This window comes from Bos javanicus, chromosome 18 (assembly GCF_032452875.1).
Source record: "Bos javanicus breed banteng chromosome 18, ARS-OSU_banteng_1.0, whole genome shotgun sequence".
NCBI lineage: Eukaryota > Metazoa > Chordata > Mammalia > Artiodactyla > Bovidae > Bos > Bos javanicus.
The window spans coordinates 57,005,085-57,032,396 of NC_083885.1; the positions used below are offsets into that span (position 1 = coordinate 57,005,085).

General features: G+C 51.6%; 2 protein-coding genes across 2 annotated transcripts; both read right to left on the reverse strand.

Annotated features, from left to right (window-relative positions):
* Positions 1–117: 117 nt before the first annotated feature.
* Positions 118–9,596, reverse strand: KLK15 (kallikrein related peptidase 15). The gene is made up of 6 exons (XM_061386205.1): positions 6,465–9,596; positions 5,105–5,178; positions 1,922–2,078; positions 1,336–1,619; positions 1,074–1,210; positions 118–449 (listed from the first exon to the last, which is right to left on the reverse strand). The coding sequence occupies exons 2-6, from the start codon at positions 5,145–5,147 to the stop codon at positions 297–299; spliced, it is 774 nt and encodes a 257-aa protein (XP_061242189.1). The 5' UTR covers positions 5,148–5,178; positions 6,465–9,596; the 3' UTR covers positions 118–296.
* Positions 9,597–14,970: 5,374 nt separating this feature from the next.
* KLK4 (kallikrein related peptidase 4) lies at positions 14,971–19,005 on the reverse strand. Its single transcript, XM_061386219.1, has 5 exons — positions 18,930–19,005; positions 17,227–17,389; positions 16,515–16,768; positions 16,292–16,428; positions 14,971–15,424 (listed from the first exon to the last, which is right to left on the reverse strand). Exons 1-5 carry the CDS (start codon positions 18,988–18,990, stop codon positions 15,272–15,274), a joined length of 768 nt encoding a protein of 255 aa, XP_061242203.1. The 5' UTR covers positions 18,991–19,005; the 3' UTR covers positions 14,971–15,271.
* Between the last annotated feature and the right edge of the window lie 8,307 nt (positions 19,006–27,312).

The window sequence follows — 27,312 nt, forward strand, 5'->3', positions numbered from 1 at the left end:
ATCAGGGCAGCAGGTGAAAAGGACCAGGATCTGTTGGCTCTGGTTTCCCCTCCCAGTCTCTGACCCCTTTTTCCCTTCACCCCCAGAAGTAAGTTGCAGAAACTTCCACAGAGAAGCTTGCATCAGTGTTTTCTGTTATTTTGGTATCAAACAGGTGACCATGAGCACCAGCTCTGGTCTCAGACAGGCAAGTCCATGGCTAACCTCTGGGCTTTGGATCGGGTCTTGGGGGGATGGCCCAGTTCCGTTCCAGGCCAGGATGGGGCTGCTGGGACATAGGTGGTAGGCCCAAACGGTCAGCTTCTCTTCATGGTTTCCTTAATCCACTCCAAGTAGCTGCAGACTTTGGTATAGACACCGGGCTTGGTGGTCGTGTCGCAGGGGACATCACCCCAGGACACAATGCCCTGCAGGACACCCCCACAGACCAAAGGTCCCCCAGAGTCACCCTGTGGGAAGAAGGGGAAGCTTGCATGGGAACCCATTCCCATCTTCACCACCATTCAGAATCTCAAACAAAACCCAATCCACCTCCACCCCCATGCAAACCCATCCCAGCTCAACATACGAGGACTCAATTTAATCCAAACCATTCGAACCCAACCTCAACCCAACACAGCTCGATACAACCCATGTCCAACTGCAACCCCACCCAGCAACCCAACCTGACCCCCCACCTTTGCCATTCAAAATCTAATCTAACCCACGTCCATCCTCACTTTCAACACAACCCAGCCCCAATCTTTCCGTCTTTTGGATCCCAAACAAAATTCATCTCCATCCTCCACTTAACCTCGATATATTTACCATCTGAAAACAAGCCAAACTCATACCCATCCTCAACGGCCAGCCCAAACCACATCATCCACCCCAAACACAACCCAAACCCATCACCTCTCTAAGCCCATCTCCCACCTCACCTCCATCCTAAGGGCCCTTCATTCTCCCTTCCTCAAACCTATCCTCAGCATTTTCCCTGGCCCACAGCAAGCAAAACCCGCCCCCCTGTTCTAACTCCCAAACCCCTTTCCCCGCCCTTTCCCTTCCTTCCATGGCTCCCTGTCAGCTCTGACCTCACAGGAGTTGGTGCCTCCGCCCTCCACGCCCGCACACACCATGGTGTCCATCAGTCGCCCTGCATAGTCCTTGTTACAAGACGCGGTGGAGATAATGCTGATGTTGGCACAGTGCAACGTATCCGGGAGTCTCACTGCAGAGGACGGTAGAGTGGGAGCGAATCTGTAAAATTTCAGGCCCTTGTCCCCTCCGCCTGAGAGCCCTGGAGAATAAGGTCCTCGAGGGAGGCCAGACAACCAGTTCCATCCTTTTACGCACCTTGTGACTCGGGGCTCCCTGTGGCCCCAGGCTCCTTGTTAGCCACCAGGCCCCAGCCGGACACCACGCAGGCCTCTCCGGCCTGGGGGCAGCGCGCGGGCAGCGGGATCGGGCGCACTTCGGCGGTGACACGCACGGGTCGGGTTAGACGCAGTAACATCAAGTCGTGGCGGTGGTTCAGCGCTTTGTATCGCGGATGTGGGATGATGCGAGAAACAGTCCGCAGTTGCTCCGGGCCATCGCGCTTGCGCAGATTGTGCTCGCCCAAGCGCACTCTCAGGAAGCTGTGCGGGCGGGCGAGTGGTTACCAGCAAGCCCAGTGAGGAGAGGACAGAAATATCAAGGGGCGGTTAACTCGGAGTTCCCAGACCCTCTGGGAATCTGGAGATCCTGTTACGCTTTCCCTAAGGCCCTGGAGCCAATAGTTCCAGCCCCTGCCTCTCAGAGACCAAGGTGCCAAAGTCATGCACACACCCGGAACTCAATCTCCCGGTTTCAGCTCTTTTTTTTTTCTCCCTCAGAATCCACGATTCTCAGATTCCTAGACTCTCCCACCACGCCGCCTCAGGACCCTAAGCATTCATACCGAGTTTGGCAGTGGGCTGCAGACAGCACCCATTGCGGCGAGATGAGGGAAGCCCCGCAGTTGAAGCGTCCATGCTCGAAGAGGGCCACCTGCCATGGCTGGGAGTGGGGCACACACTCCTCATCCCTCCGTACCTTGTCACTGTCGTCCTGGGCCACTGAGAAAGGAGAGAGAGGCGATCCCTGAGGGAAGAGTCCTTTCCCTTGCACCCTGCACTTCCTTGCACCCTGCCCTCACCACACATTCCCCCAACTTCTTCAGATGTCCCTGTTGTTGTCTGTGTTGTTGTTTCGACCAGTGGCATGCAGAACCTCCCCAGCCAGGGACCGATCCGTGGCCCCTGTAGCGGAAGCCCCGGTCTTAACCATTGGACTGCTAAGGAAGTTCACCTCTGTTGATTTTTTTTTTTTTTGCCCCTGCTATTGATTTTTTAGCACAACTTTCTCTCTAGCTTTTACAACAGCTACTTTAAACAAAAAAAGGGCTTTTTTTTTTGGCCGTGTCACGTGGCATGTGGGATCTTAGTTTCCCCACCAGGGCTTGAACCAGGGTCCCCCGCGGTGGAAGCACAGAGTCTTAACCACTGGACAGCCAGGGAAGTCTCCAGCTGCTGCTTGTTCCCTCCAGAACCGTGTCCCTGCCCTTAGCCCCCACCCATTTGATACAGGACTCTGGGAGCGAGGACAGGGAAAGGACAAGAGGGCAGGAAGCCGTCTGTGAGAGGAAGTGGAGACAAGGATGATAGATTCAGGTCCAGACAGATGGTCACTTGGAACCAGCCATTCAAGGTCACCCATTGAGCTGTCACAGCCATCAAAAAGATGTGGCCTCTCAATATGTATGACACAAGTCTTGGCTCCAGAGTCTGGACATCTCAGCCAAACGCAGTGTCTTACAAGGACACAGATGTGGCCACACAAGGTCATGGACAAACATAGGGGCAGTCTTCTAAACGTAGGAACTGATATTGCCAACACTTTAAGCTGAAATTCATTTGCACGTACGTGGGTTGCAGCTTTAAGAATCACAGCACAGAACTCCATGTGTGTATGTGAATAGGGATAGTTAGTGTATGTACGTGTGTGCATACACACACATTTACAGACACAGATTTGGACATAGAAGCTCAGATCAAGTCTCCTGTGTGGGTCTGCATATACAGGGTCACAGGTTTGCATACTTGCACATGGGGTCTGAACAACAAAGTGAAATCTTTAATAAGGGTACACAGGAAGAGACACCAATACACACTCAGGTCCCCAAAGACTGGTCACCAACATGAATCTATAGTGTAGTGGTTCAATCTGAAGTGATAGAGTAAAAACTCCTGTATTCAAATGTATTATCTGCAAGACTTTGAGCAAATTGACCTCTCTGTGCCTCTATTTCCTCATCTGTATAATGGGATCGTTCTAAGAATTAAGTGGGAGAGAGAGCAAGAGAGAGAAAGAGAGAGGGTGTGTATAATGCCTGGCACATTGTAACTGCTTAATAAATATTAGTTATCTTAAATAAAGGACATACAGATTTACTTATGTAGGCACACATGTGGATCTTCAAGTCATCGACACAAATTTAGCCAAAGGAAGCCAGATGTACGTGCAGATTCACATAAATATAGTCAAGGTCAAAACTGTGATTCCTTCCCAAGCCACTTTGTGGAGATTCAGAGTTATAGAACCGACCCAGAGGGCCAGAATTCAGATGTGAACCCACTAGATCAGACCCAGGGAGACATGGAACACAGAGGTGGCATTCAAGGTCAATGACACATTGCTGGAGACACAGGCAGCCAGGACAGGACACATTTATCCATCTCTAGATCAGCCTTCAAGTCACTGCCTTGGTGTTCAAGGTCACTAACTGCATTTCACAGCTGGGGACCGGGTTCACATGTGTGGTCAGGATGTAGACACATAAGGTAACCTTTGCACACACACACACTCCCCCCACCCACACTGCACTGTGCACAAGTACATGAACAGGGAAGGGTCAAGATCATGACCCCCTGCACCGGGCAATGTGGATATGTCTCCTCAAGGTGACAGCTCCCTAGGCACACAGAGACGCACACCGGGGCGGGCTTCACACAGCCATACCAAATGGCCACACGCTACCCGGCTCCGGGGTCAGGAACTGGGCCAAGGGCCCTGGCCAGGCCGGGGGAGGGGGGAGAACGCGGATGTGGTGGACAAGGGGCTTAACACGGGAAGGGTGGGGTTGTCCTACGGAGAAGGTCGGAGAGTGCGGGCTGAACAGCTGGGCACTGAGGCTGCACCTGGCCAGTTGAAGCTGGAGGAGGGTGGAGGCCCCAGTCGGGTGCAGCAGGCAGGTGGGGGGACGGGGTGGGGGCAGAGAGGAGGAATCATGGAGAGCGCCAGAGGGGAGGCTGGCAGCGGGGTTGGGGGGAGGTCTGAGGGGCCCCCAGGAGTGAGGATCATGTGGGGAGAGGTTAATTACAGTCCACCTTCTGCTTGTCCAGAGTAGAGGCATCAGGTTACACTTAATTTCTCCATGGGGGGTGGCTGAACCTGGTCTGGAGTTCTCCTGTCACCTGGGGTCACCTTGACCTAGAGGCTACCCCTCTCCGAGTCACAGCCCCCTCCCCTGTCAAATGAGGGCAGTAGAACCCACCCATGGGGCTTCCCCAGGGGCTCAGCAGTAAAGAATCCATCTGCAATGCAGGAGATGCAGGAAGACGCGGGTTCAATCCCTGGGTCGGGAAGATCCCCTAGAGGAGGGCATGGCAACCCCCTCCAGTATTCTTGCCTGGAGAATCCCATGGACAGAGGAGCCTGGTGGGCTGTGGTCCATGGAGTTGCAGAGTTGGACCCAACTCAGCATGCATGCATGCCTAAGCTTTACCTATATCGTACTATGGAAACGTTGCCATTATTGTTACAGGGAAGTCATCTTCTAGAGAAGGTGCGCGAGGACCGGAAAGGGAAGCAATTTCCTCAAGGTCACACAGCGAGAAAGGGACAGCCTCAGAACCCGAACTCAGGTCTGGGTCCTCCAAGGGCTGCGTTCATCATCACGGGGACTCCGGAGCAGCCCTGGGCCCCCGACAGAGCTTGGGGTAGGGTGGGGACCCCAGGGGGGGACGTTGGTGGGTGGCTGAGGTGGGGGTGGGGACAGGGAGCCTCAGATGGTCCCCTTGGACCCGACCTGGGCCCACCTCACCTGCAGACGCCAGCAGGAAGGAGAAGGTGAGGAGAAGACACATCGTGACGGAGGGACCAGGGCTCTGCTGAAGTCTGGGGAGGGGAGAGGGTAAGCTGGTGTGAGGCTGGCCCCTCACACCTCCACCTGGACCCCTCCAGGCACAAACTCATCCCACTTTTTCTTAAGACAAGACACCTCTTCTCAGCATCCTTGTACTCCACCCCAACTTGCTCTTCCTCCCGGGTTCCCCCTCTTGCAGGAGTCTGCTGTTCCTCCAGGCACCGAGTCAGACTCCACGCGGTCCCCATGGCCTGGCAGACGCCAACACCATCCACTTGCCCGAGGGCTCTGGTTCAAGATTCATTCTTTCTGCAAACCCTATACCAGTCCCATACCCCCCACCAGCCTGTCCTCCCACATGGCCCCCACAGAATGCCCCTATGCTTGGAGTTGACCAGTTCCTTTTCCACTCACAGCCCTTGCAGACCCCCAGTTCCCCCGGGATAAAGTCCCAGTCCCCCCAGCCTCACTTGTGAGGACCTGAGTGTTTTCTCCCCTTCCAGCCTCACTGGCTGGGTCTCTCATGACCTGGCCCTAGAGGCAGTTGATTCTTCCATTTTTTCCCTTCTTGCAATGTCATGCCTCTACACTTCTGTTCAGGCTGTTCCTCCTCCTAGGTATGCCATTCCCTCCAAGGTCCACTTCTGACCTCTGCCAAGTCAGTGGTGTCTGCCTCCCCTTCCAGACCCAGAACTCCCTAAGGGCAGTTCCAGCCTGACTGGACTCTGGAATCCCAGCACTGCATGGTGCTGGGCAAGCTTGGGGCTTAAAGTCCGTCTTCCCTTCAGCTTCTGAATTCATATTTGCCCGCTGAGGCTCAGCCCTCAGCTGAGCTGGGAGACCATGATATTGAGCAGGTATCTCTTATGAGTCCTAGAGTGCCTGCTCTGATTTCATCCCCAGGAACGCTCAGGTCAGCACCTCTCTGCGTCCCCAGCACTGCCCAGCCAGGCGCCTGGCACACGGGAGGCCTCAGGGAGATTGTGCTGAGCTGACCTGCTCCGGTGATAACTCGTGACCTTGGTTCCTGGCTCTGGTACAAATGCTTTCGAAGATGTCCTTCTGATTTGGTCCCTCCCCTCCCCCACCTCCCCACTGCAGCTCCCTCTTACATCTACAGGACATTTTCTTGGTTCAGGTCCAGCTTGGTGTCTCGGTAAAGAACACATGGACCTCCCCAGGTGCCCTTGACACGAAAATCCCTCCAGGCAGTCCATATCTGCTCTCGGGAACCCGGGCATCTCCTGTTTCCCCTAGACCAGCGCAGACCTGTGTCCCTCCTCACTCCAAGCCCTCTCCCCCATCTCAAGGATCTCACCCCCTCCAGATCCTCCAGCAGCATCTGGGGCAGCTTGGATGCCAGAAGAAAGGGAGCTGGCACCCCAACGCCTGAATTTATAAGCTCCCAGCTCCACCCGGGTCCTGGGGGAGCGGGGAGGGTGGGGTGGGAAATGGCTGGGAGTCAGTTTACAGGCGGGGACGCCTAGGTGGCTGGTGGGGTGCGGGACAAGGCCTAATGAGCATTTATGAGGCTGAAGTTTTTGTCTGAGTCTATGAGGAGGAATTTCCCTCCCCGGGGCGGTTTGTCTGGGGGGTGGGGGTAGAGGAGGCAGTAGGGCAAGAGCAGAAAATTGGAGGAGACCAAAATACAGAGCCAGGAGTCCGGAGCATGTAAACCGGGAATTTGGGGTCTGGAGTGTAGAAACTGGATTCTAGAGCCCAGCTTCCTGTGCCTGGATAAGGGTTCTGGATCTTGGACTCTGGAGCTGGACAGGGATCCCCCAAGTTCTGGACCCCTGATTCTGGATTCTGAACTCTCTGCTCTGGATCGTGGATCTCTGATTCTGGATTTTGAACAGTGGATTCTGGATCTGGATATTCAGTTCTGGATCTTGGATTCTGGACCTAGACACCCAGTTCTGGATCTTGCAGTCTGAACATCCCAATTCTGGATTCTGGATCTTTGATTCTGGATCTCCAATTCTGAATTCTGAGTTTGGGGCCTAGAACCAAGCACTCATGACCTGGAGTCAGGGGTGGATTTGGGAGTCTGACTTCTGGAATCTGTATCCTGGACTCTGGCCTTTGAGTGCCAGGTCTCAGGCTTAGATTCTAGATCTGGTGTCTCTGAATACTAGAGTCCAGATTAAGAGATTGAAGTCTGATGTTTGGAATATAGGACTCGAGGCCCTGGGGCCTGGAATATAAATGATAAATTTTGGATTTTCAGTTTTGGGGGTCTGGATTTCTAGAGTGTGGGTCTAGACTCTGAGGTTACATGGATAGACTCTGAAATGTGAAGTCTCGTGTTTCAAATCTGTATTGTGTATTTAAAAGACTGGACTGGGAGACAGGGGCCTGGCTTCCCATGAATCTGAGATTCCTAGAATCCTGACTCTAGAGCATGACTTCAGAGACTGGGACGCTGGAGTCTATTCTGGATCCTATCGTCTTTATTGTGCTTGAAATCTGGATTCTGGTTTTCTGGAGAATGGAGATCATCACTAAGATAACCCAAAGCTTTGGAAATTTAGATTTGTTTTCTAGTCTCAGGACCATAGAGGATCCTGGGAAATTGTCTCAAGACTATCATGGCTAGTTTAATGAGGAGACACAAGGAGAAGGAGGTACTGATCTCAGATCACCCAGCAAAAGATGGGAACTGTTATAGGCATAGTTCTTCCATGTTTCTGGAAATCCATCACGTGTACAGGAAGGGGCTGCCTGATTGGGGCTGACTGTTAAGGATGTTAGTGCCAATGCCTAGCCCTTGACTTCTGCACAGATAATATGGGAGAATGATGGTATCTAAGCCCTCCAGATGTCTTTCAGACATTCCAGAACCACACGCTCTTAGTTATTCCAGAATCCTAAGGTCTCAGTCATTCTAGATCCATAGACCTTCAAAATCTCTAGAATGTCAGACCTTCTGATTCTAGACTAGAAAGGCTTGTTGTCATTGTTTAGTTGCTAAGTCGTGTCTGACTCTTTGTGACCCTATGGACTGCAGCATGCCAGGCTTCCCTGTCCTTCACCATCTCTTGGAGTTTGCTCAAACTCATGTCCATTGAGTCAGTGATGCCATCCAACCATCATCCTCTGTTGACCCTTTCTCCTCCTGCCCTCAAACCCAAGATAGTAAAATAATCCAGAACTGTACATCTCTAGGCATTCTAGAACCCTGTCATATTCAGATGTCCTGGGACCCCGTCTATAGTTTGACTTCCCAGGCTGGAATCTACTCTAGAACTATTTTGTCTCCTTTTCTTGCCACAAATTTGTGCTCAAAGCCATTGGACTCACAGTGGGTCACTGCTTTGGCAGTTGAGCGACTGCTGTTTATGGAGTGTTGGCCTCGCATGATCTCATTTATCGTTCTGACAGCCCCCTGAGGTGGATATTATTACGGCTTCCTCCTTAATATTGGGGCTTCTCTGGTGGCTCAGACAGTAAAGAATTTGCCTGCAATGCAGGAGACCCAGGTTCGATCCCTGGGTTGGAAAGCTCCCCTGGAGGAGGAAATGGCCGCTGCAGTATTTTTGCCTGGAGAATTCCATGGACAGAGTAGCCTGGCGGGCTACAGTCCATGGGGTCGCAAAGAGTTGGACACGACCGAGTGACTCACACACATATACCATACGGTGGAGACTGAGACCCAGAGAGGGGCATCACAGCAAAGGTCACCACGGAGGGTGAGATGAACCCTGCCTTCTGCCACCTAGTTTGTCTGTTCAACTCCACCCCTGGAGCCACCTCCCTCTGCTTTAGCCGGGTGGTGGCGAGGGGTAATCATAGCAAGGGCATCCCAGGTGCCAGGCTAAGCGCTTTCCATCACCACCACACGTGTACCTGTCCCTCCCACTAGCTCTCACAGGCACGTATTCTGAGCGTCTCCCTGACACAGATGGAACTCTGAGCTCACACCAGCGTGCGGCCCAGGTTCCTACCTGAACTGAGCTCAAGCTCCTGGGGAGGGCGCCCCTTCTCACCCCGCCCCCGACGCGGTGATGTCCACGCCCCAACCCTAGCCCCGCCCACTCGGCAGAGTCAGACGTGGGGAATCAATGTCCCCCTGGGCATCTCCCCAGACATTCTTCACCTCCACTGAGGCCCTCGTCCCGCCCTAGTCTTTTAACTGCGAACACTCCCTGGAGTCTTTCTTTCATCAGCTCCATGGTTCACTCCAAGGAGTTCTCCATCTGACCCTAATACTCCAGCTTCGGGCAGCCACACTCCTGGGAGGCACCCCCAACCCACCCGGGGGAAGCCCCAGGTCTGTCTCACTCAGCGTGTCATAACTCATTTATCTCTTTTCCCAAACTCTCCTCCTCCCTCCTCCCACGTTTCCCGTCTCAGGGAGAGCCCCCAGTGTCCACCCAGTCATGTGGCCAGACGACTCCATCCCTCCCCTCACTCCCTACGGCCCAGTGGCATCCACCCCTGTCCTTCCCCTCCGTCCTCTTGGTCTGGCTCAGGTGCCCCGCTTTACTCCTGGACCTCGCCCCCACTTCCACCCTGGCCTGCCATCCTCTACTCTGTCCCCTCCTGTCCCTCAGCAGTTGGCCTCAGAGGGTCTCTCTAGACACTCAGAGCCGACCCCGCCCCCTCCTTGCTCATGGCACTTCCAGGGGCGACTCCCCAGCACCCCTGAACAAACGTCTCAGCCTGGTGTTTGAGCCCCTTTGGGATTTCCCCTCCCCACCCCGACCCTGAGGGAACAGGGGGCTTCCCAGGTGGCACTAGTGGTAAAGAATCTGCTGCCCATGCAGGAGATGCAAGAGATGTGGGATCGATTCCTGGGTCAGGAAGATCCCCTGGAGTAAGAAATGGCAACTCACTCCAATATTCTTGCCTGGAAAATTCCATAGACAGAGGAATTTAGACTGGCGGGGTACAATCAAGGGGGTCGCAAAGAGTCAGACACGACTGAGCACACATGCTGAGGCAACAAGCTTCATCTTGAACCCCCTCTACCAGGGAGACAGGCACTGCATCCTGTCCCCCTCCCCAAGGGGCACTGGACTCTTGACGCTCCAGGGAACTCCCCATGTGGTGTTGGGTCTCCTCTAATTTCATCTCTCCACAACCCCCTCCCCTTCATTATGGAACCAGTCAAAAGTAGTGTTTCAGGGTCCTGGCCCTGGAGTCAGACAGCCTGGGCTCAGGCCCCTGCCCCACGGCTTACTATTTTGGAAATTCTGGTAAGTGCTTTCAGTCTCTCATCTTTAAAAAACCAGGTAATTTTACTTAATAATAATCAGATAAAATCACAGAGTTTTACAAGGAGTATCTAAGACAGATAAGTATAAGGAGCTAAGAGTAAACAATCCCACACAGGAGCAGATATATGGGGGGGAGGGTAGCACCCCAGAAGTTCAAGGTCACCCAGGCTGCAGAAGTTGGAGAGTGGGACAAGAGAATGGTCCAGAAGTCCTTGGCTCTTTGAGTGTGAAGCATCACCTCTCTCTAGTTATCATTACTCATCTGTGATGGGGCCTTAGGGTAGGGGAGGGAGTGGAGAATGGATGAGATTGGACGAGTTGATATGCATAGAGCAGGTGTGTAAATCAGAATTAGGCTGGTGTGTGAAAGACAGGTTAACAGAGGACGTGATTCAGACGTTGACTCTGACTCCAGGCAGCCTAGAGTCAAATCCTACCTCCAACACATAATGCTGTGTGTCTTTAGGCAAGTCACTTGGCTTCTCTGTGCTTCAGTCGTCCATCTAATAGATGAGACTAATAATTGCTTCTGCATGTTCGGAGTGTTTTGAGGTGTTAGTGTGTGAAATCTGTGCCTGGCACTTAATGAGTAATCCAGGCCATCATCAGTCCTGTTTTCCGAGAATCTTGGGGAGGGGTGGTTTTGGGGTCTTTCTCAGAGCAGATTAAGACCTGAAGAAGCAAGGGCTCTCCCGTCTCTCAATTTTGGCTTCTTTTTCTGAACCCCCCCTTTTCCCAGTTTACAAATGGGGAAACTGAGGCCAGGGAGTTAAAACATGTGTGCGGCCCCAGCTTGCAAGTGTGACTCTGAGGAGGGGGAACGCCCCATGTACGGCTAGGTTTTTCCCTGAGACTTTTTATGTTTCTTGTGCTGCGCGGGGTGGAACTGGAAGGAATCTCTTTTTCTCCTGTCCTGGGAGGGTTCCACAGCTAGGTGGCGCCCAACACACGGCTCTGAGGGACGGGGCGGGGTGGGGGCGGGGACTCCTGGGTCAGACGGAGCGGGGTGTGGGGGACCAACTCCGAATTCTGGAGATCGGGTTATGGAATTTTGTCAATTCCTAGCTTAATGACATTGTGGCCAGACAATAACCTCGGTATTTTAACATTTTGAAATGTGGTGAGACTTGCTTCATAGCTCAGTATCAGTACAATTTTTGTAAATGCTGTGCAAATGTGTGCATATATATATATTTCCCCCCCATTCATGGATAGGCTTTTAAACCCACTTTTATTCATTAATTGTAAGTAATATAAATATTCCAAAAATAGAAACAGACACTTAATGGCGTCCTACATTTCAAGTTTTCCAATACAACAAATTAATCAAGTCATGAACCTGTAAGCAGCAAGGTAGTCAGAACCCCACAGGCCAGTCACAGTGGAAGGCAGGTCTCCCCTGCCCTCCAGAGGCATCTTGAAGGGGGTTGAGCGGCACGACATGGACAGGTCGAATCTGAGACAACTACAAGCAAAGAAGCTCCCGGAACCCAAAGAGGAGGGTCTGCTCCAGGGGTAGGCCCCACAGCATCAAAGGAGCAGAGCAGGGGGCCAGACCTCTGCCTCCCCTTCCCGGTTTGAATGTAAGTATTTACCGGTGTTAAAAAAAAAAGACAAAACTGAAACCCCATTCTACAAAAAGCTGACTGAGAGACAACAGTGACAAATAACCAACTGAAGCGCTGAAGGGGAAAACAAGGCTTACGTTCTGTAGACACTTGACCTGGGTGGGACGTGGGGTGCAAGACGATCTTGGAGGGGGCGAGGGGGTTGCCTTACTGGATGAGGCCTTGAGGTATATTTTTAAAATCATGGTGTACACAGTGCAAGGTATAGATTTCATGTTCAATGAGTTTTGATAAATGCATCCACCCAGGTAACTCTCAATCCCATCAACTTATAAAACATTGCAGTCTACTGTATAGCACAGGAAACTCTACTCAGTACTCTGTAATGATGTATATGGGAAAAGAATCTAAAAATAGTGGATATGTGTATCCATACAGAGGGTGACGGGATGAGATGGCAGGATGGCATCAGCGATTCAATGGACATGAACTTGGGCAAACTCCAGGAGATAGTGAAGGACAGGGAAGCCTCGGGTGCTGTCGTCCATGGGGTCACAGAGAGTCAGACATGACTTAGCAACTCAACAACAACAACAAGCCTTTCTATTCTAGAATCTGAAGGTCTGATAATCCAGAGATTTTGAAGGTCTATGGTTCTAGACTGACTGAGACCCTAGGATTCTGGACTAACTAAGAGTCTGTGGTTCTGGAATTTCTTAACCACTGGACCACCACGCAAGTCCCTACTCAGCATCCTGATTTTGAGGTGCACTTATAGTGTTGTATGTATCAAGACTTCAGCTTTTTATTACTGAGTAGCATTTTGCATTGAGTGAATAGTTCACAGTTTGTTTGCTCATTCACTCCTTCATGGACATTTGGGTTGCTTCCAGGTTGGCTGCTATGAATAAAGCTCCTATGAACATTCGTGGGAGGTGTTTTTTTTTTTTTCCATTGCTCTTACATGAATACCTAAGAGTAGACTTGCTGGTTATGGGGTAGACAACGTATGTTTATGTTCTAAGAAACTGCCAAACTGTCTTCCGAGGCAGTTGTACCATTTTATACTCCCCCGCCCCCAGAAATACGTGAGAATTACCGCTGCTCTACATACAACCAATACACCATGCTGTCCTTCTTTTTAGTCTTAGCCATTCTGGTAGATATGTGCAATTTGAAAAGGTTGTATATTCTTCAGATACTGGGTGCAATGTTCTATATATGATGACTAAATAAAGTTTGTTAATCACGTTGTCCAAATCATATATGTCCTTATCCACTTTTATCTTGTTTGTTCTATTATTTTTTAAGAGGCTCCTTAAAGTCCTCTTTATGTTTTTTAAAATCTTTTTTTTTTTTTTTACTTTTGGTCGCACTGAGTGGCTGGTGGGATCTTAGTTCCTCGACCAAGGATTGAATTTGTACCTGAGCCATCAGCAGTGAAAACAGAGTCCTAGCCACTGGACTACCAGGGATTTCCCCAAGTCCTCTATCATGAGTAGGGATTTGTCTCTCTTAGTTATCTCATCACTTACTTTATATATTTGAGGATACTGAAGAGATACAGAGAAAGTTTAATATCTCCTTAAGAATAGGTTCACAATATGTTTATGAAGATATTCCTGGATATAAATTCTTATCAGTATATTCTATTTAGTTGTTGGTTAGTCAATAAGTCGTGTCCGACTTTTTGCCACCCTGTGGTCTGTAACTGGACTGCCACCGGACTCCTCTGTCCATGGGATTCTCCAGGCAAGAATACTAAGTGAGTTGCCATTTCCTTCCCCAGGAGATCTTCCTGACCCAGGAACTGAACCTGCATCTCCTACATTGTCAGACAGATTCTTTACCATTGAGCCACCAGGGAAGCCCCATTGTATTTAGTATAATAACAGTTCTTTATGTTCTTGGGGCTTCAGTCTTCTCTCTCTCTCTGTCCTAACTCACCCCTCTCTCCATCCTCAGACTCCCCGACCCCTGCCCCCCAGATTCTTGCCACCAGTCTCCAGCTACAGCAGGTGGGTCCTGAGGCAACCACAAGAGAAAAATTCTTAAAATGCACCGAAGAAGTCAAAACCAAAATAAGTCAAGCAGTTTGGGAATCCACTGTTTTACTTTCTCAAGGGAAAATGGAATTTGGCCGTGGAACTTTTAGCTACTGACAGATCTGGTGGATCATGACGTTTATAGGCCAGTTTAGAAGTCATAAAACGGGTTGTTACCTTTGTTCTCCAATCGACCAAACAAGCAAAAATCACAGCAAATCTTCTCAAAGTTTCCTTTTTAGTTACTCTGAAACATAAACGGCTGTGTTCCGAAAGAGATTAAAAGCTCTGGCAGTATCATCGTATTTCACAGCAATGAAAAACATCACCATGCTCTTTGTCATTTCTCATTAATAATGTCAGAATGTCATGAAGATATTTTGGCATTTCAACTTTGCTTTTTTTCTATTTTTTTTCAAGTAATTATGCAGAACCAGAGTTAGCATTTTTACAAAAGTCTATTACTGATTTCAGGAGAAAGCAATGGCACCCCACTCCGGTACTCTTGCCTGGAAAATCCCATGGATGGAGGAGCCTGGAAGGCTGCAGTCCACGGGGTCGCTAAGAGTCGGACGCGACTGAGCGACTTCACTTTCACTTTTTCACTTTCGTGCTTTGGAGAAGGAAATGGCAACCCACTCCAGTGTTCTTGCCTGGAGAATCCCAGGGACAGCGGAGCCTGGTGGGCTGCTGTCTATGGGATCACACAGAGTCGGACACGACTGAAGTGACTTAGCAGCAGCAGCGGCAAAGTTGATTAAACAAAATAAGGAAATCCCATTAATTTGCCATTTGCTGATTCGACTTTTCAGAAACTAGACAACATCCACAGAATCAGTTTCTCTTAACCTTCTCTCAGGTATGTCTTCTTCCAAGGGGATCCTGTGACTCTCCTGGTCACGGTCCCAATTCCCAGATGAAAAAACTGAGGCACAAAGAAGGCAAACTATCTGCTGGAATCCCTTGGATGGGAAAGGAAGCAAGGAGGACAGTATGAACAGAGCTGGTGCTCTCTTAGACTTTATTTCAGGGCTTAGGCGAAGGGACAAAAGCGGTGAAAAATCAGCTCTCTACCAATGGTAAGGTGGTGTCAACATCATGCCGCTAGGGGGCATCATGTATAGGAAAAGATTCTTGATGGGACAGGACTCCTGGGGTTGAGGGAGGGAGCTGGGGGTGAGGGTCTAGACTCCTGGGTCTGAGGGTGGAAGGCACTGGGAACCTAGATTCCTGAATTCCTTCAGCAGCTTATATTTTGGGGTTCAATTTCATGAATCCCAGTCGCAGGAGTTAACTGGCCTGGATGGTTTTCTGTATCCAGTCCGTGAACTTGCAGAGATTGGTGTAGACACTTGGCACGTAGGGTTGGCCACACTGGGCTTGTCCAAAGGATACCAGGCCCTGCAGGGACCCGTTGCAGACCAGGGGGCCCCCAGAGTCACCCTGTTGTGGAGAGACAGAGAATAAAGAATCCAAAACCCAGAGAGGTGGGGACGCGGCTGGCAGCCCAGTGGTTCAGAATCCCCTTCCCAAGGCAGGCAACACAAATTCGACCCCTAGTCGGGGAACTAAGCTCCCACATGCGGTGGGGCAACTAACTAGAGTGGGGCAACGGGCTACTGTGCCACAGCTAGAGAGACGCCTGAGCGCCACAAGTAGAGAAGCCAGCGTGTTGCAACGAAGATCCTGCGTGATGCAACTAAGACCCGGGTCAGGCCAATAGACAGACAAATGAATATTAAAAACAAACAAAACACAGAGAAGTGGACATAGATGTGAGATCAGAAAGGAGCCAAATGAAGAGAGGCAAAGACAGGAGAGAGAGAGGACAAAAGATAGCAACATATTCCTTAAAGGTTCCACTACAGAGCCCCGATCACACCCAATTTGGCTCCCTACGTCCTAACAGCTGGCCGATTCTCTTGCGTTTGCTGCTGTTCCATCTCTGTGTCTCTCCTTCTTTTTCTCCCAGTATAGCTTACTTCTCTATCTCAATGACTCTCTGAGTCTCTATGCAACTCTTCACCTCCTTGTATGTTGATTTTTTATCCTATTTCACTTTACATTTCATTTCTGTGTGTCAATGTATCTGTTTCTCTCTGGGTGTGCATGTGTGTATGTCTGTTTCTGCCTTACTGCATCTGTCTTTATTTCTATTTCTCACTTTCCTTGCTTCTCTTTATTTCTGTGTCTATTTCTCTTTCAGTCTCTCTCCCATATCTCTGTTTCTTCTCACTATGGGGTCCCTGTCCCCTCCCTTTTCCATCTCTCCCTGGATCTTCTCCCCTCTTCCCTTCCCCCATCTCTCACATGGCAGGAGTCCTTCTGGTCCTGGCCTCCGCCAGCGCAGAACATGCTGGGGTGGTACACGTGGGCATAGAGTTCACTGCAGATCTTCTCCGACACAACTGAGATATTCACACATTGGAGCACTTTGGGCAGTTTGCCTGGGACGCAGAGCATCAGATCAGCCTCTACTGGCTGGGCGGAGAACCCCTCAGAGAGACCAGACACATCCATCTCCCGAGCTCACCATTCACCAGCCGACCCCAGCCAGAAACCAGGCAGGAATCCCCCCCGGCGGCCGGGCACTGGGAGGCGATGCTGATGTCCTGGATGGTATCAGATGCGGGTACCGATTCTTCCAACTTGATGAGCATGAGGTCGTTGGCGAGTGATGGTTTGTTGTACTCTGGGTGCTGGATGGAGAGGTGGGCTTCTATCATCTGACTGCCTGGTTCTTGGTCGGCCTCAAGACTGTGCAGGCCCAGCCCAATGGTATAAGACCTGAGGGCCACGGGGTCGAGGGTGCGGGGGTAGCGCGGGGACAGGTTAGTTCTGTGGCAGCCACGCCATTATCTCCATTCCTGTTTTCAACCACAACCCCATCTCCGGTCCCTTGCCCCACCCCCATCTTCCTTGCTAAGTTCTGCACTACCCAGTCATGATTTCAAATCCTAATGCACAAGCAATAATCCAGAGGCAAGAACTTGCCTTAATTTACTGGATACTCAGCAGTGGAACTGAGATTTCAACCCAGGATTCTGAGTCTTTCCAAAGCAAGAGCTCCCGCTTCCCTCACACAGCCTTCCTTGAGAGCGGCTTTCACTTTTAGTACCCGGAGACTGAACCTATGAAGCCCCTCTCCTCAGCTAACAGTGCATCCAGACCCTCCCTAGAACCTAAGCCCCGCCCCTGTCCCTCCTCCCCGCGCCGCCCCCCTCCCCCCCGCGCCCTGCACTCACTTCTGGAAGCAATGCGCAGCTGACAGCACCCACTGCGGATGCACCAGGACTCCCCCGCAGAAAAATTCATTTTCCAAGAACAGGGCCGCCTGCCAGGGCTGCGAGTGCGGGCGGCAGTCCTCGCCGTTGATGATGCGGCTGCTGCCGCCCCAGGCGAGGGATCCTGAGGGCGGAGGCAGGGCTGGGGGACCCTGCTCTGAGCCGAAGCGGGACTTCTGGGGGCGGGGCTCGGTGTGGGGGCGTGGTCAGGACTGAGCCAGAGGCCCAGAAAGTAGGACACTAACTCCTGTGGCCTTGGCTCTAGGGGGCGTGACCACTGATGATGGGCGTGGTCGGGGCTTCTGCCGCGGTGAGGGGGCGTAGCTCAGGGTGGAAGCCGGACCAGCGGGAGAGGGGTTGGGGGCGGGGCTCTCGGTGCACGGGGGCGTGGTCAAAGCTGGGAGACAAACAGGAGGCGGGACTAGGCCTCTTGGGGCGGGGTCACAGTGCACTTCGGTGCATGGCGGTCAGATGGGACTAGACCTCTCGGTGGGCGGGTGTGGTCAGAACCACAGGGATGGAGTCAGGGATCCTGCGGGCAGTAAGAGTCCTAGGGGCGGGGTCAAGGATTAGTGAGGAGACTGGGGAGGGGTCACAGTGCGGGGCTTTAATTCCACGCATCAGGATCCTTGGGGCGGGGGGCGGGGCGGGGGGCGGGGCGGGGGTTCGGGTTCACAGAGGTAGGGTCACTTGTCAGGGAAGAGTTTCAGCTTCGAGTTCGTCACAGCCATCTCCCAGACCCACACTCCATCGCTCTCTCTCTCACACACATACAAGCACCACGGCAGGCCTGTGCACTGCTGGGGCCTCAATCTCCCAACACGAGCAGACGCCTCCACACAAAGAAGCAGAGGCAAGGGCGACAGAGGAAGACGCTCAGGGAGGCAGTGCCAGTATCTGTAGCCCTGGTGTCTTGCCCAACTCGGCTCAGTCCTGTCCCCCCCAGGGCAGCAGACAGCCAGCAGACACAGAAACCCCATCACACTGTCCTAATGTGGATCCCTGGGGCCTCTCAGGATTGGAGACCCAAGAAGCAGGCGCAGATTGCCAGCAGTGGGTGACTCTCCTAGAAGCGTAATCTCCCTTTCAGGGGTACCCCAGGCAAGGTCTGGTGGCTCAGACGGTAAAGAATCTGCCTGCAGTGCAGGAGATCCAGGGTTCCATCCCTGGTTCGGGAAGATCCCCTGGAGAAGCGCATGGCTACCCACTCCAGTATTCTTGCCTGGAGAATCCCATGGACAGAGAAGCCTGGGGGGCTACAGTCCATGGGGTTGCAAAGAACGAGACACGACTGAAGCGACTGACACTTTCACACTTTCCGGCTCCACGGGTCCTTGCAGCCTCATCACTCAGGTCCTCTCAGCATTGTCACTGCACAGGGTATCCAGAGGCATAGACTGTCAGAGCCGTTCCCCCAATCATGCACCGACTCTCATGGGTATGACTACACGGAGGCGTGCAAAGCCACACACATGCCAGTACACAGGTGGCACCCATGCAAACACCCTGTGATACAGGGAATCACATGTGTGCATCCAGAGAGCAACCATCACACCGTACTGTCACCCACGCAGCTTCAGTCGGGTGCTGGAGGACCCTGAGTCGTGCCCACCCAGTAACAAGCCTCAGACACAATCTCACACACACACACCTCACTCAGATACCTGTGACACTGAGGAGGAGATGCCCCAGGAACCAGCCCCAGGAATTTCCTGCTGTGGTCATCCTTCAGCACCTGTATAAGGGTCAGTCTCTAGGGAACCAAGTCTTTCCATCAGTCTCTCTCTCCACTCCTGCCCCCCCCCACCCCCAGGATATTATTGGATATACCACCCCCTCTCCAACACACACACACATCGCAGTGTCTGAGCTCATGGCCCAGAGACCCACAGCCTGGAGAGACTGAGAGGCTGAGAGAGAAGTGGAAAGAGAGAGAGAGTGGTGGGTGGAGAGGAAGAGATGGAGAATGTGTCTCTCCATCTGTAGACTGGGAGATGTAGGAGGATGGAGACAGGGCCTTCAAGGATGCAGAGAAGAGGGAACATCAGAGGCTGGCTGAGAGTCAGAGTCCGGGAGAGAGAGATTCAGGGAAATAGACCAGGGGAGACACAGGGAGGACTGGAGAGACCCTCCTAACTAGAGACCTATTTGGAGGAAGCAGACCTGAAGACCCAAGGTCCGGAGGCTGAGAACCACAGGGACACGGAGCTGTAGGGAGAGTAGATCATGAAGACTGCTCTTAGGGGAGTAGTGGGTGGAACGCTCACCTGGTTGCCTCTGGGCTCTGGGATCCTACACTGGGCTGGGCTCCTGCCTGCTGCCTCCAGCAGGGGCCCCCTGGGGAGCTTATAAGCATCCCCAGCTGGGCTGGCCTGCCCCCTAGGGACACACTCCTGGGGCGAGGTGCTGCCAGCTTCCAGCTCAGAGCTCTCAGGCTGCCTGGTGCCAGGCTGAGCTCAGTGAGCCAGAGGGGCCGGGAGACCCCGGTCTCACTGCCCCCTTCTTGCTTGGTGGCCTGTCCGCTTTCTCCTCTCTCTCTCTGGTTCTCCCTCCCTCTCTCTCTCACACACGTACACACACTCTCTGTTTTTTTTTCTTTTATTCTCCCTCTCATTAAATCTCTCTCATCCTCCCTTCCTTCCTCTCCCAGCTGTGTTTCCCCAGCAGAACCTCCCCGATTCAAATTCCCAGTAGCACATTCTGCCTTTGGAACCTTGCACACGTGACTGCACCCCTGTGAGCCTCCGTTTTCCCATCCGTAAAGTCAGGGTGATCATTGTTCCTCTGTCTCAAAATTCTTCCAAAAGACTCTGCGGGGGGGAAAATGCCTGGACACCAAGCCAGGCGTGCTATGGGAACCCAGAGAGTGGGGGGTAGGTTGAAGCCTTTGCTAGTCAAAGAGCAATTGCGCCCCTCCGAGGCTCCAAGCTGCGGGAAGGGACAAGCACATTCTGATGCTTCAGGGGCACATGTCCCAGCGGGGGAGACCGACCAACAGAAAAAAATGCAGGGACAAGCGAATATCTGGTAGTCATGTGTGTGCAGAGAACACGGCTGATATTAGAGACGGACTGGGACCAGGTGGGCTAACTGCAAATGAGGAGGTGTTGGGGCGTCTCAGAGGAGGGGACTTTTAGGCTGAGAGGCTGTGAACTTGGCAGGAAAAAGAGAGAGAAGTTGGGGGAATTCCCTTGTTGTCCAGTGGTTAGGACTTGGCATTCAGGCTGCAATGGCCTGGGTTCAATCCCTGAGAGATTTGCATGCAAGGGGAAAGAGTTTGGGTTTATTTTCAATGCAATGGATTTAAAATTATTATTATTATTTTTTTGCTGTGGACCATTTTAAAAGTCTTAACTGAATGTATTACAATACTGCTTCAGTTTTATGTTTCAGTTTTTATTTTTATTTATTTTTTTGGCTGCAAAGCATGTGGAGTCTTAGCTCCCCGACCAGGGATCGAACTTGCACCCTCGGTATTAAAAAGGTGACATCTTAACCCCTGGACCACCAGGGAAGTCCCTCAATGTAATGGATTTTTAAGCATGAGATAGGAGTGGTGTGATCTGATTTCTTTTTAAAAAGCATTCCGGGTGGAGAACGATGGGAGTAGGGGTGAGATGGAAGTGGAGAAACCAGCGAGGAGGTGGGAGGTGGCAACAGCCCCCCAGAAGAGAGAGGCTGTGGCTCCTGGGCGAAGAGAAAGGGGAGGGGCGAGGAGTCAAGTACCCGATGGGTGGACGGTGTGGGGGGAGGAGAAAGGAGGCGTGGAGGGTGTCTCCGCCTTGGTCTGCTGGCGGTCACACCTGTGGCGCCATCTGTGTGGAGGTGCAAGGGGGTGTGGGGGAGAAGGGCTGAGCTGAGGGCGCCCATCGGGAGCCAAGCGGTTGGACGTGTGAGCCCAGGAGGCAGACAGAGGTCGGGGTGGGTGAGGAACCGTGAGGAGTCACCTGAGGAGACGTGTGTTTAGAGCCATGGGGTTGAATGAAATCACCCAAGAAGCAGGTGTGGACCGCCCTGATGAGGGGTTGCAGGGACAGTTGAGGTGATGCTGAGGGATGACTGGGCCTCCCTCCGTCTCTCTCGGGCCCCGGTTCCCTCTGCTTTTTCTGTCTCTGGCCCCTCCCTAGCGTCTGGTTCTCCGACCCTGTCTCCATCTACCTGCCTGCGGTGTTTGGTCACCTGGGGGCACAGAAACCCCGGACCCCTCTGATCCGGGGACCTGCAGCTTTGACCATGAACATGGAGGAGGTCAGCAGGAGGGGTGTGTGTGTGGGGCGGGTGGGTGGTGCAGGGTGGGCTCAGACCTCACAGCTGCCCAGACGTGACTTAGGTCTGGGCGGTGGGAGGAGTGGGGTTGGAGCCAGAGGGAGGGACAGGGCTGGGGCGGCTGGAATGAGGGAGAAGGGGGTGGATGCGGCATCCCTCTGCCCTGCTCTGCAGCCTCACTTCTGTCCTGTCCTGCTTGAGGTTAGGCAGAGGTGACCCAGTTTTTTGGGGATGAATCCAAGAGTGAGTGTGTCTGTGTTTGAGGGGGTTAGGTCATGTCATGGAGATGCCTCCAGCCTGGCAAGTGGGAAGGGTTTGGAACGGGGGCTCCATGGGTGAAAACCCAGGCTGGGATGGGGGGTGGAGAGAGGCAGAGACCACGAGATGCAGAGATAGGCAAGGAGACTGGGACCAGAGGCAGAGAAATAAAGGTATAGGGAGAGACAGAGAGCGAGATGGGCTTCGCTGGTGGCTCAGCAGGTAAAGAATCCTCCTGTAATGCAGGAGACCTGGGTTCGATCCCTGGGTGGGGAAGATGCCCTGGGGAAGGGAACAGCCACCCAGTCTGGTATTCTTGCCTGGAGAATCCCATGGACAGAGGAGCCTGGTGGGCTACAGTCCATAAGGTCACAAACAGTCGGATATGACTGAAGTGACTTAGCTGCAGCAGCAAGGTCACAGAGTCTGGGAAAGGTGGAGATGGACAAATGGGCTGAGATGGACAGACACAGAGCAGAAGAGAGTTGGAAACACAGCGAAAGGTAGATGCTGGAAGACACACATCTCAGGATAATGATGATTAAAAACAAAAAGATCTAACAGTTATATATCACTTTTTACTATGTGCCTTCATAACAGTTTTACGCATACCAACTAGTTTTAATCATCATGATAATCCCACGAGGTACCCATTATTATGCTTAATTTTATGAAGGTGGAAAGGGAGGCACAGAGAGGTCAATCGGCTAACCCAAAGTCACACAGCAAAGTGGCAGTGAATCCAGGCATCTGAATCCAGAGCCCGCATCTTGAGCTCTCTGCCATGCAGCCTTCTTCATGCACATTAAGAAACAGAAAAGAAGCTGAGGAATGCGTGTGCTGTCTCGGGACACAGGTTATGGGGGTTTAGAATACACCTGGGTCCACAGCCCCTCACCTGAGCCATCTGCCCTCATCCCCACCTGCAGGTGAGGGGCAGCCTCGGCCAGAGAAGACGTAGAGCATCACTGGGGAGGGGATGAGATGCGGCCATGCCAGCCCCAAGTACCCTTCTTACTGCATAATTGGAAGAGCGAGCCCTTTCCCCTCCCATAGATGGAGCTAAGAAGAGAATCTTAAATCTCCTGGACACAGTGGAGGCTGGCCACCTGCTTACAGATGTCATCTGCTCTAAGGCCCAAAGCAGCCCTCACCACGTTTTCAGGGGCGTCTGTCCCAGCCCTTAGGGTAATACTCCCCCATTCTTTTGGGGACCAGGGGCCAGTTTAACAGACGACAGTTTTTCCACAGACCGGGCATGGGGTGCAGGGAGGGTGGTTTCAGGATGACTCAAGTGCGTTACATTTATTGTGCATTTTATTTCTATTATCACATCAGCTCCACCTGAGATCATCAAGCTTTAGATCCTGGAGGTTGGGGACCCTTGCCTTAGGGAACTCACCCCCAAGTTCTACCCGGTAAACTCAGGAAATGCCTTCAGGCTGGCTCTGAACCAACTTGAGGGTGGCGGGCAGAGGGGTTGCCCCTGTTTCAGTCAATAACTAAAACCAGGTTGGCATAGATTGTATTCCCTGAAGAAAAGTGGTTTTCTCCGCTTATCACAGGCAATGGGGGATTCTGTCGGAAAACTGCCTGCTGAAAGCATCTCCCCTTCCTGCTTCTCTCCCGGGGGAGAGAGAGGCCAACACCTCGGGTGGGGGTCCACCCCGAAGCAGGGACAACGGAGACAGGGATTTGGGGAGGGGTGAGAGAGTTGGAGCCTGGAGAACTACAGAGGCCACAGCCTGCCCACTTGTGAGCTGGGGAGATGGCTGGGGATTGTGGGGACCGCTACTGGGGTGTCTCCTGAACACTTCACAGAGACAGGGGCTGGGGCTGGGGGGCTCTCAGTGAATGTCAAAGGAGCAGAAGTTAAGACAGTAGCCCTCATGGGGCTTCCCTAGTGGTCCAGCAGCTAGGACTCCATGCTCCCAATGCTGGGGACCTGGGTCCAGCCTCTGGGCAGGGAACTAGATACCCCATGCTGGAACTAAGACCTCAAATGCCACAACCATAGATCCTGAGTGTGGCGACTAGGACCCAGCACAGCCGAAAAAAAGGCAGTAAGTAGCCCTCATGGACCAGCAGCTTGGACATTTCTCTTTTTCCCGCTATTTTCAAGCCAAGTCATGTCATCCCCCTGTAGAAGAAAATGGGACCCGGCAAGTGACAGACATTTCTGGCCAGACTGGTGGGATATGGGGTTGGGGGAGGACCAGTGGGCTTGAAGCAGATTAAAATCCGTTTCGATCTTCACTGCCCAAACAGTAGCAACCATCGGCGTCTATTGGGCACTTAAAACGTGGCCAGTGTGTGGTTAAAGAACTGGCTTTCACTGTTTAGATAATTTCAGCGAGTTTCAGCGTAAATGCCAACACTTGGTTCAATTATTGGGAAAGTTTTAAGTTCCTTTGGAACCAGCCGGGTACCTGAATCCACCTTTTCAACTCTTTTTAAGTTTTACAGGCTCTAAAATAAAGACCTAGAATTTCAAATGAAAATTTAGCATTCTAGTGGAGATGCTGCTGTAGGTGTGAAATAGTCACCGGATTTTTAGTTTCCTAAAATGTACTTTATTTATTTTTGTCTGTGCTGGGTCTTCGTTGCTGCTTGAGAGATTGTTCTAGCAGCAGCGAGCGAGGACTACCCTCTAGTAGCTGTGCCCGGCCTCTCACTGGGGGTGGCTTCTTTTGTTGCATAGCAACAGTAGCTACTAGAAAATTTTAAAGGACTTAGGGAGTTGCTGCTATATTTTGATTGGACAGCGCCAGTGTGGAGGGAATAGGAATCAAAAATTAGCAACACAAAAAAGCTTAAGTGTTATGTAAACTGGTGTGATTGGAGACAAGAGATGGATGTGAGAGATGGATCATAAAGAAGGTTGAGTGCTTTCAATTTGTGGTGCTGGAGAAGACTCTTGAGGGTCCCTTGGACTGCGAGGAGATCAAACCAGTCAATCTGAAAGGAAATCAACCCTTGAATGTTCACTGGAAGGACTGATGCTGAAGCTGAAGCTTCAATACTTTGGCCATCTGATTCAAAGAGCCGACACACTGGAAAAGACCCTGATGCTGGGAAAGATTGAAGGCAGGAGGAGAAGCAGGTGACAGAGGGTAAGATGGTTGGATGGCATCACCGACTCAATAGACATGAGTTTGAGCAAACTCTTGGAGATAGTGAAGGACAGGGAATCCTGGCAAGCTACAGTCCATGGGTTTGCGGAGGCGGACATGACTGAGTGACTGAACGACAACATGACGGGGGACCAGTGAGTTTCTTTTTTCTGGGCTGTTCTTGGCACCTATGAGTTTCACTGATCTATAAAAAAAAAAGCTCTGGAAATGGCAGATCTTTTGTCTGGGCTGATCCACAAATAGCCTTCAACTGTAGGAGAGACCTCTCTAAGGCATACACCTGATCCAAAGACTTCTCCTCACGCTCAGAATAGAAATTAGAAAACTTACCAGGACCCAAAGGCCCAACCACACTCTATGCACCTTTGTTCTAGGTTTTCCACAAACGTTAATTCAATGTCCTCACTGTCCTATGAAATAGTGCTACCACCCCCACTTTACAGATGAAAAAAAATTATGCACAGAGAAGCAAAGAGTCATATGCAGTTGATCAAGCTGAGAAGATGCCCAACGACTGTGCAACACTGCCCCCTCGTGGATCCAGAGACACACACACGGAGAGAGTTCCGAGGTTGGGAGGGGGTCAGGGACAAAGGCGGGACCCCAGGGTCTCTTGCGTCGATCGCCCTGGGCCCCGGCACCCAGCTCTGGACCCAGACGTCGGAGCAGAGGAGGCAGGTTCAACCCCGACTGGTGACGGGAGCAGGGACCGCCACCTGAGCTTTACCCCTGGTGAGCTCTGAGCCTTGGGCTCTGTGAGCTTGGGTCTTGATCCTGACCTTGGGTGTGTCAGGAACTAAAAAGAAGGGCTCAGAAATCTGACCTCTGGAGTCAGATTTGCTCCAGCAAGAGCTTGGGTGAGCAGCTGAGTGTTTCTGGTCTTAGAGGCCAGCCACCGTTTTCTCCAATTATTGCTACTAATACAATGAGTCAAAGAGGACTTTGTTTATTTATTTACTTTATCTCTGTTCATTTATTTTTTTTTGGCCACACCGTGTAGCTTGTGGGAGCTTAGTCCCCGGACCAGGGATCGAACCCAGGCCCTTAGCAGTCAAAGTGCTGAGTCCTAACCACTGGACCTCCAGGGAATTCCCATCTCTGTTTATTCTTGAATCATGGTGACCCTGGGTGTCTTCCAGAACCATGTCCTCTGTGCACCCAGATACCCAGAAAGGATCATGCTAAAATAATGAGGATAATGAAATTAATGAGGATAATAAATCCCTCACATGCATTGAGTGGGCTTCCCTCATAGCTCAGTCAGTAAAGAATCTGGTTGCAATGCAGGAGACCTGGGTTTGATTCTTGGGTTGGGAAGATCCCCTGGAGAAGGAAATGGCAACCCACTCCCGTATTCTTGCCTGCAAAATCCCATGGACAGAGGAGCCTGGCGGGCTATAGTCCATGGGGTCACAAGAGTCGGACTTGACTTAGCGATTAAACCAGCATGCATTGAGTGGTTCTAGTCATGGTTTCACTTGTGTTATTGTTCTTAATCTCAGGGGATAAAATTATGAGCGTGTCTTTTTACAAAAGGAGAAATAGGTTCAGAAATGTGACTTCCCCCATTACAAAAGGAAATCAGTTTTTCTCAGAAAACTCCTCGCTGGCTATATTTGTTAGGGTGGCGGGGGAGGTGGAAACAAAGTCCTTCTTTGTTTTTACATACTTGGGGGAACATGTTAACACTAATGGTTACCATATGCTGAGTGCATGCTCTGTGAAATTGTTTCAGCAGCTTCACTCAGATTAACTTGCTAATGTGCCCATTAACCTTAAGAAGTCGCTACTATTGTCTGTCTCCACTGTAAGCGGGGAAAAACCCAGGCAAAGAGAGACTAGAGTCACCTTCCGAGGCTATCACAGAAACAAATAGCTGGATTGGAACCCAGGGAGAGTTGCATGAGAATCTGTGTGCGTGTGTGTGTGTGTGTGTGTGTGTGTGTGTGTGTGTGTAATGTCATTCCCACTTCACTTTTCAAAAGTAGAAACAAGTAGATTTATTTAAATAAAAATAGATATATTTATCTATGTGGCTGGGTCAAGTCTTAGCTGCTGCATGTGGGATCTTCACTGTGTCCTGCGGGATCTTTCCTTGGGGAGCAGGGACTCTCTAGCTGCAGCTCCAGGGCTTTACAGCACCCAGGCTCCCAGGCTTAGCTGCCCCGCAGCACGTGGGATCTTAGTTCCCTGACCACGGATCAAACCAGAGTCCCCTGCATTGCAAGGCGGATTCTTCTTTTTTTTAATGTTGGGTTTTTTCATTTTTAAAATCGTTTAATTTATTTATTTATATTTATTTTTGGCTGCTCTGGGTCTTCATTGCTTTCTACAGGCTTTCTCTAGTTGCGGCCAGCGGAGGTGACTCTGGAGTTGAGAAGCGCGGGTT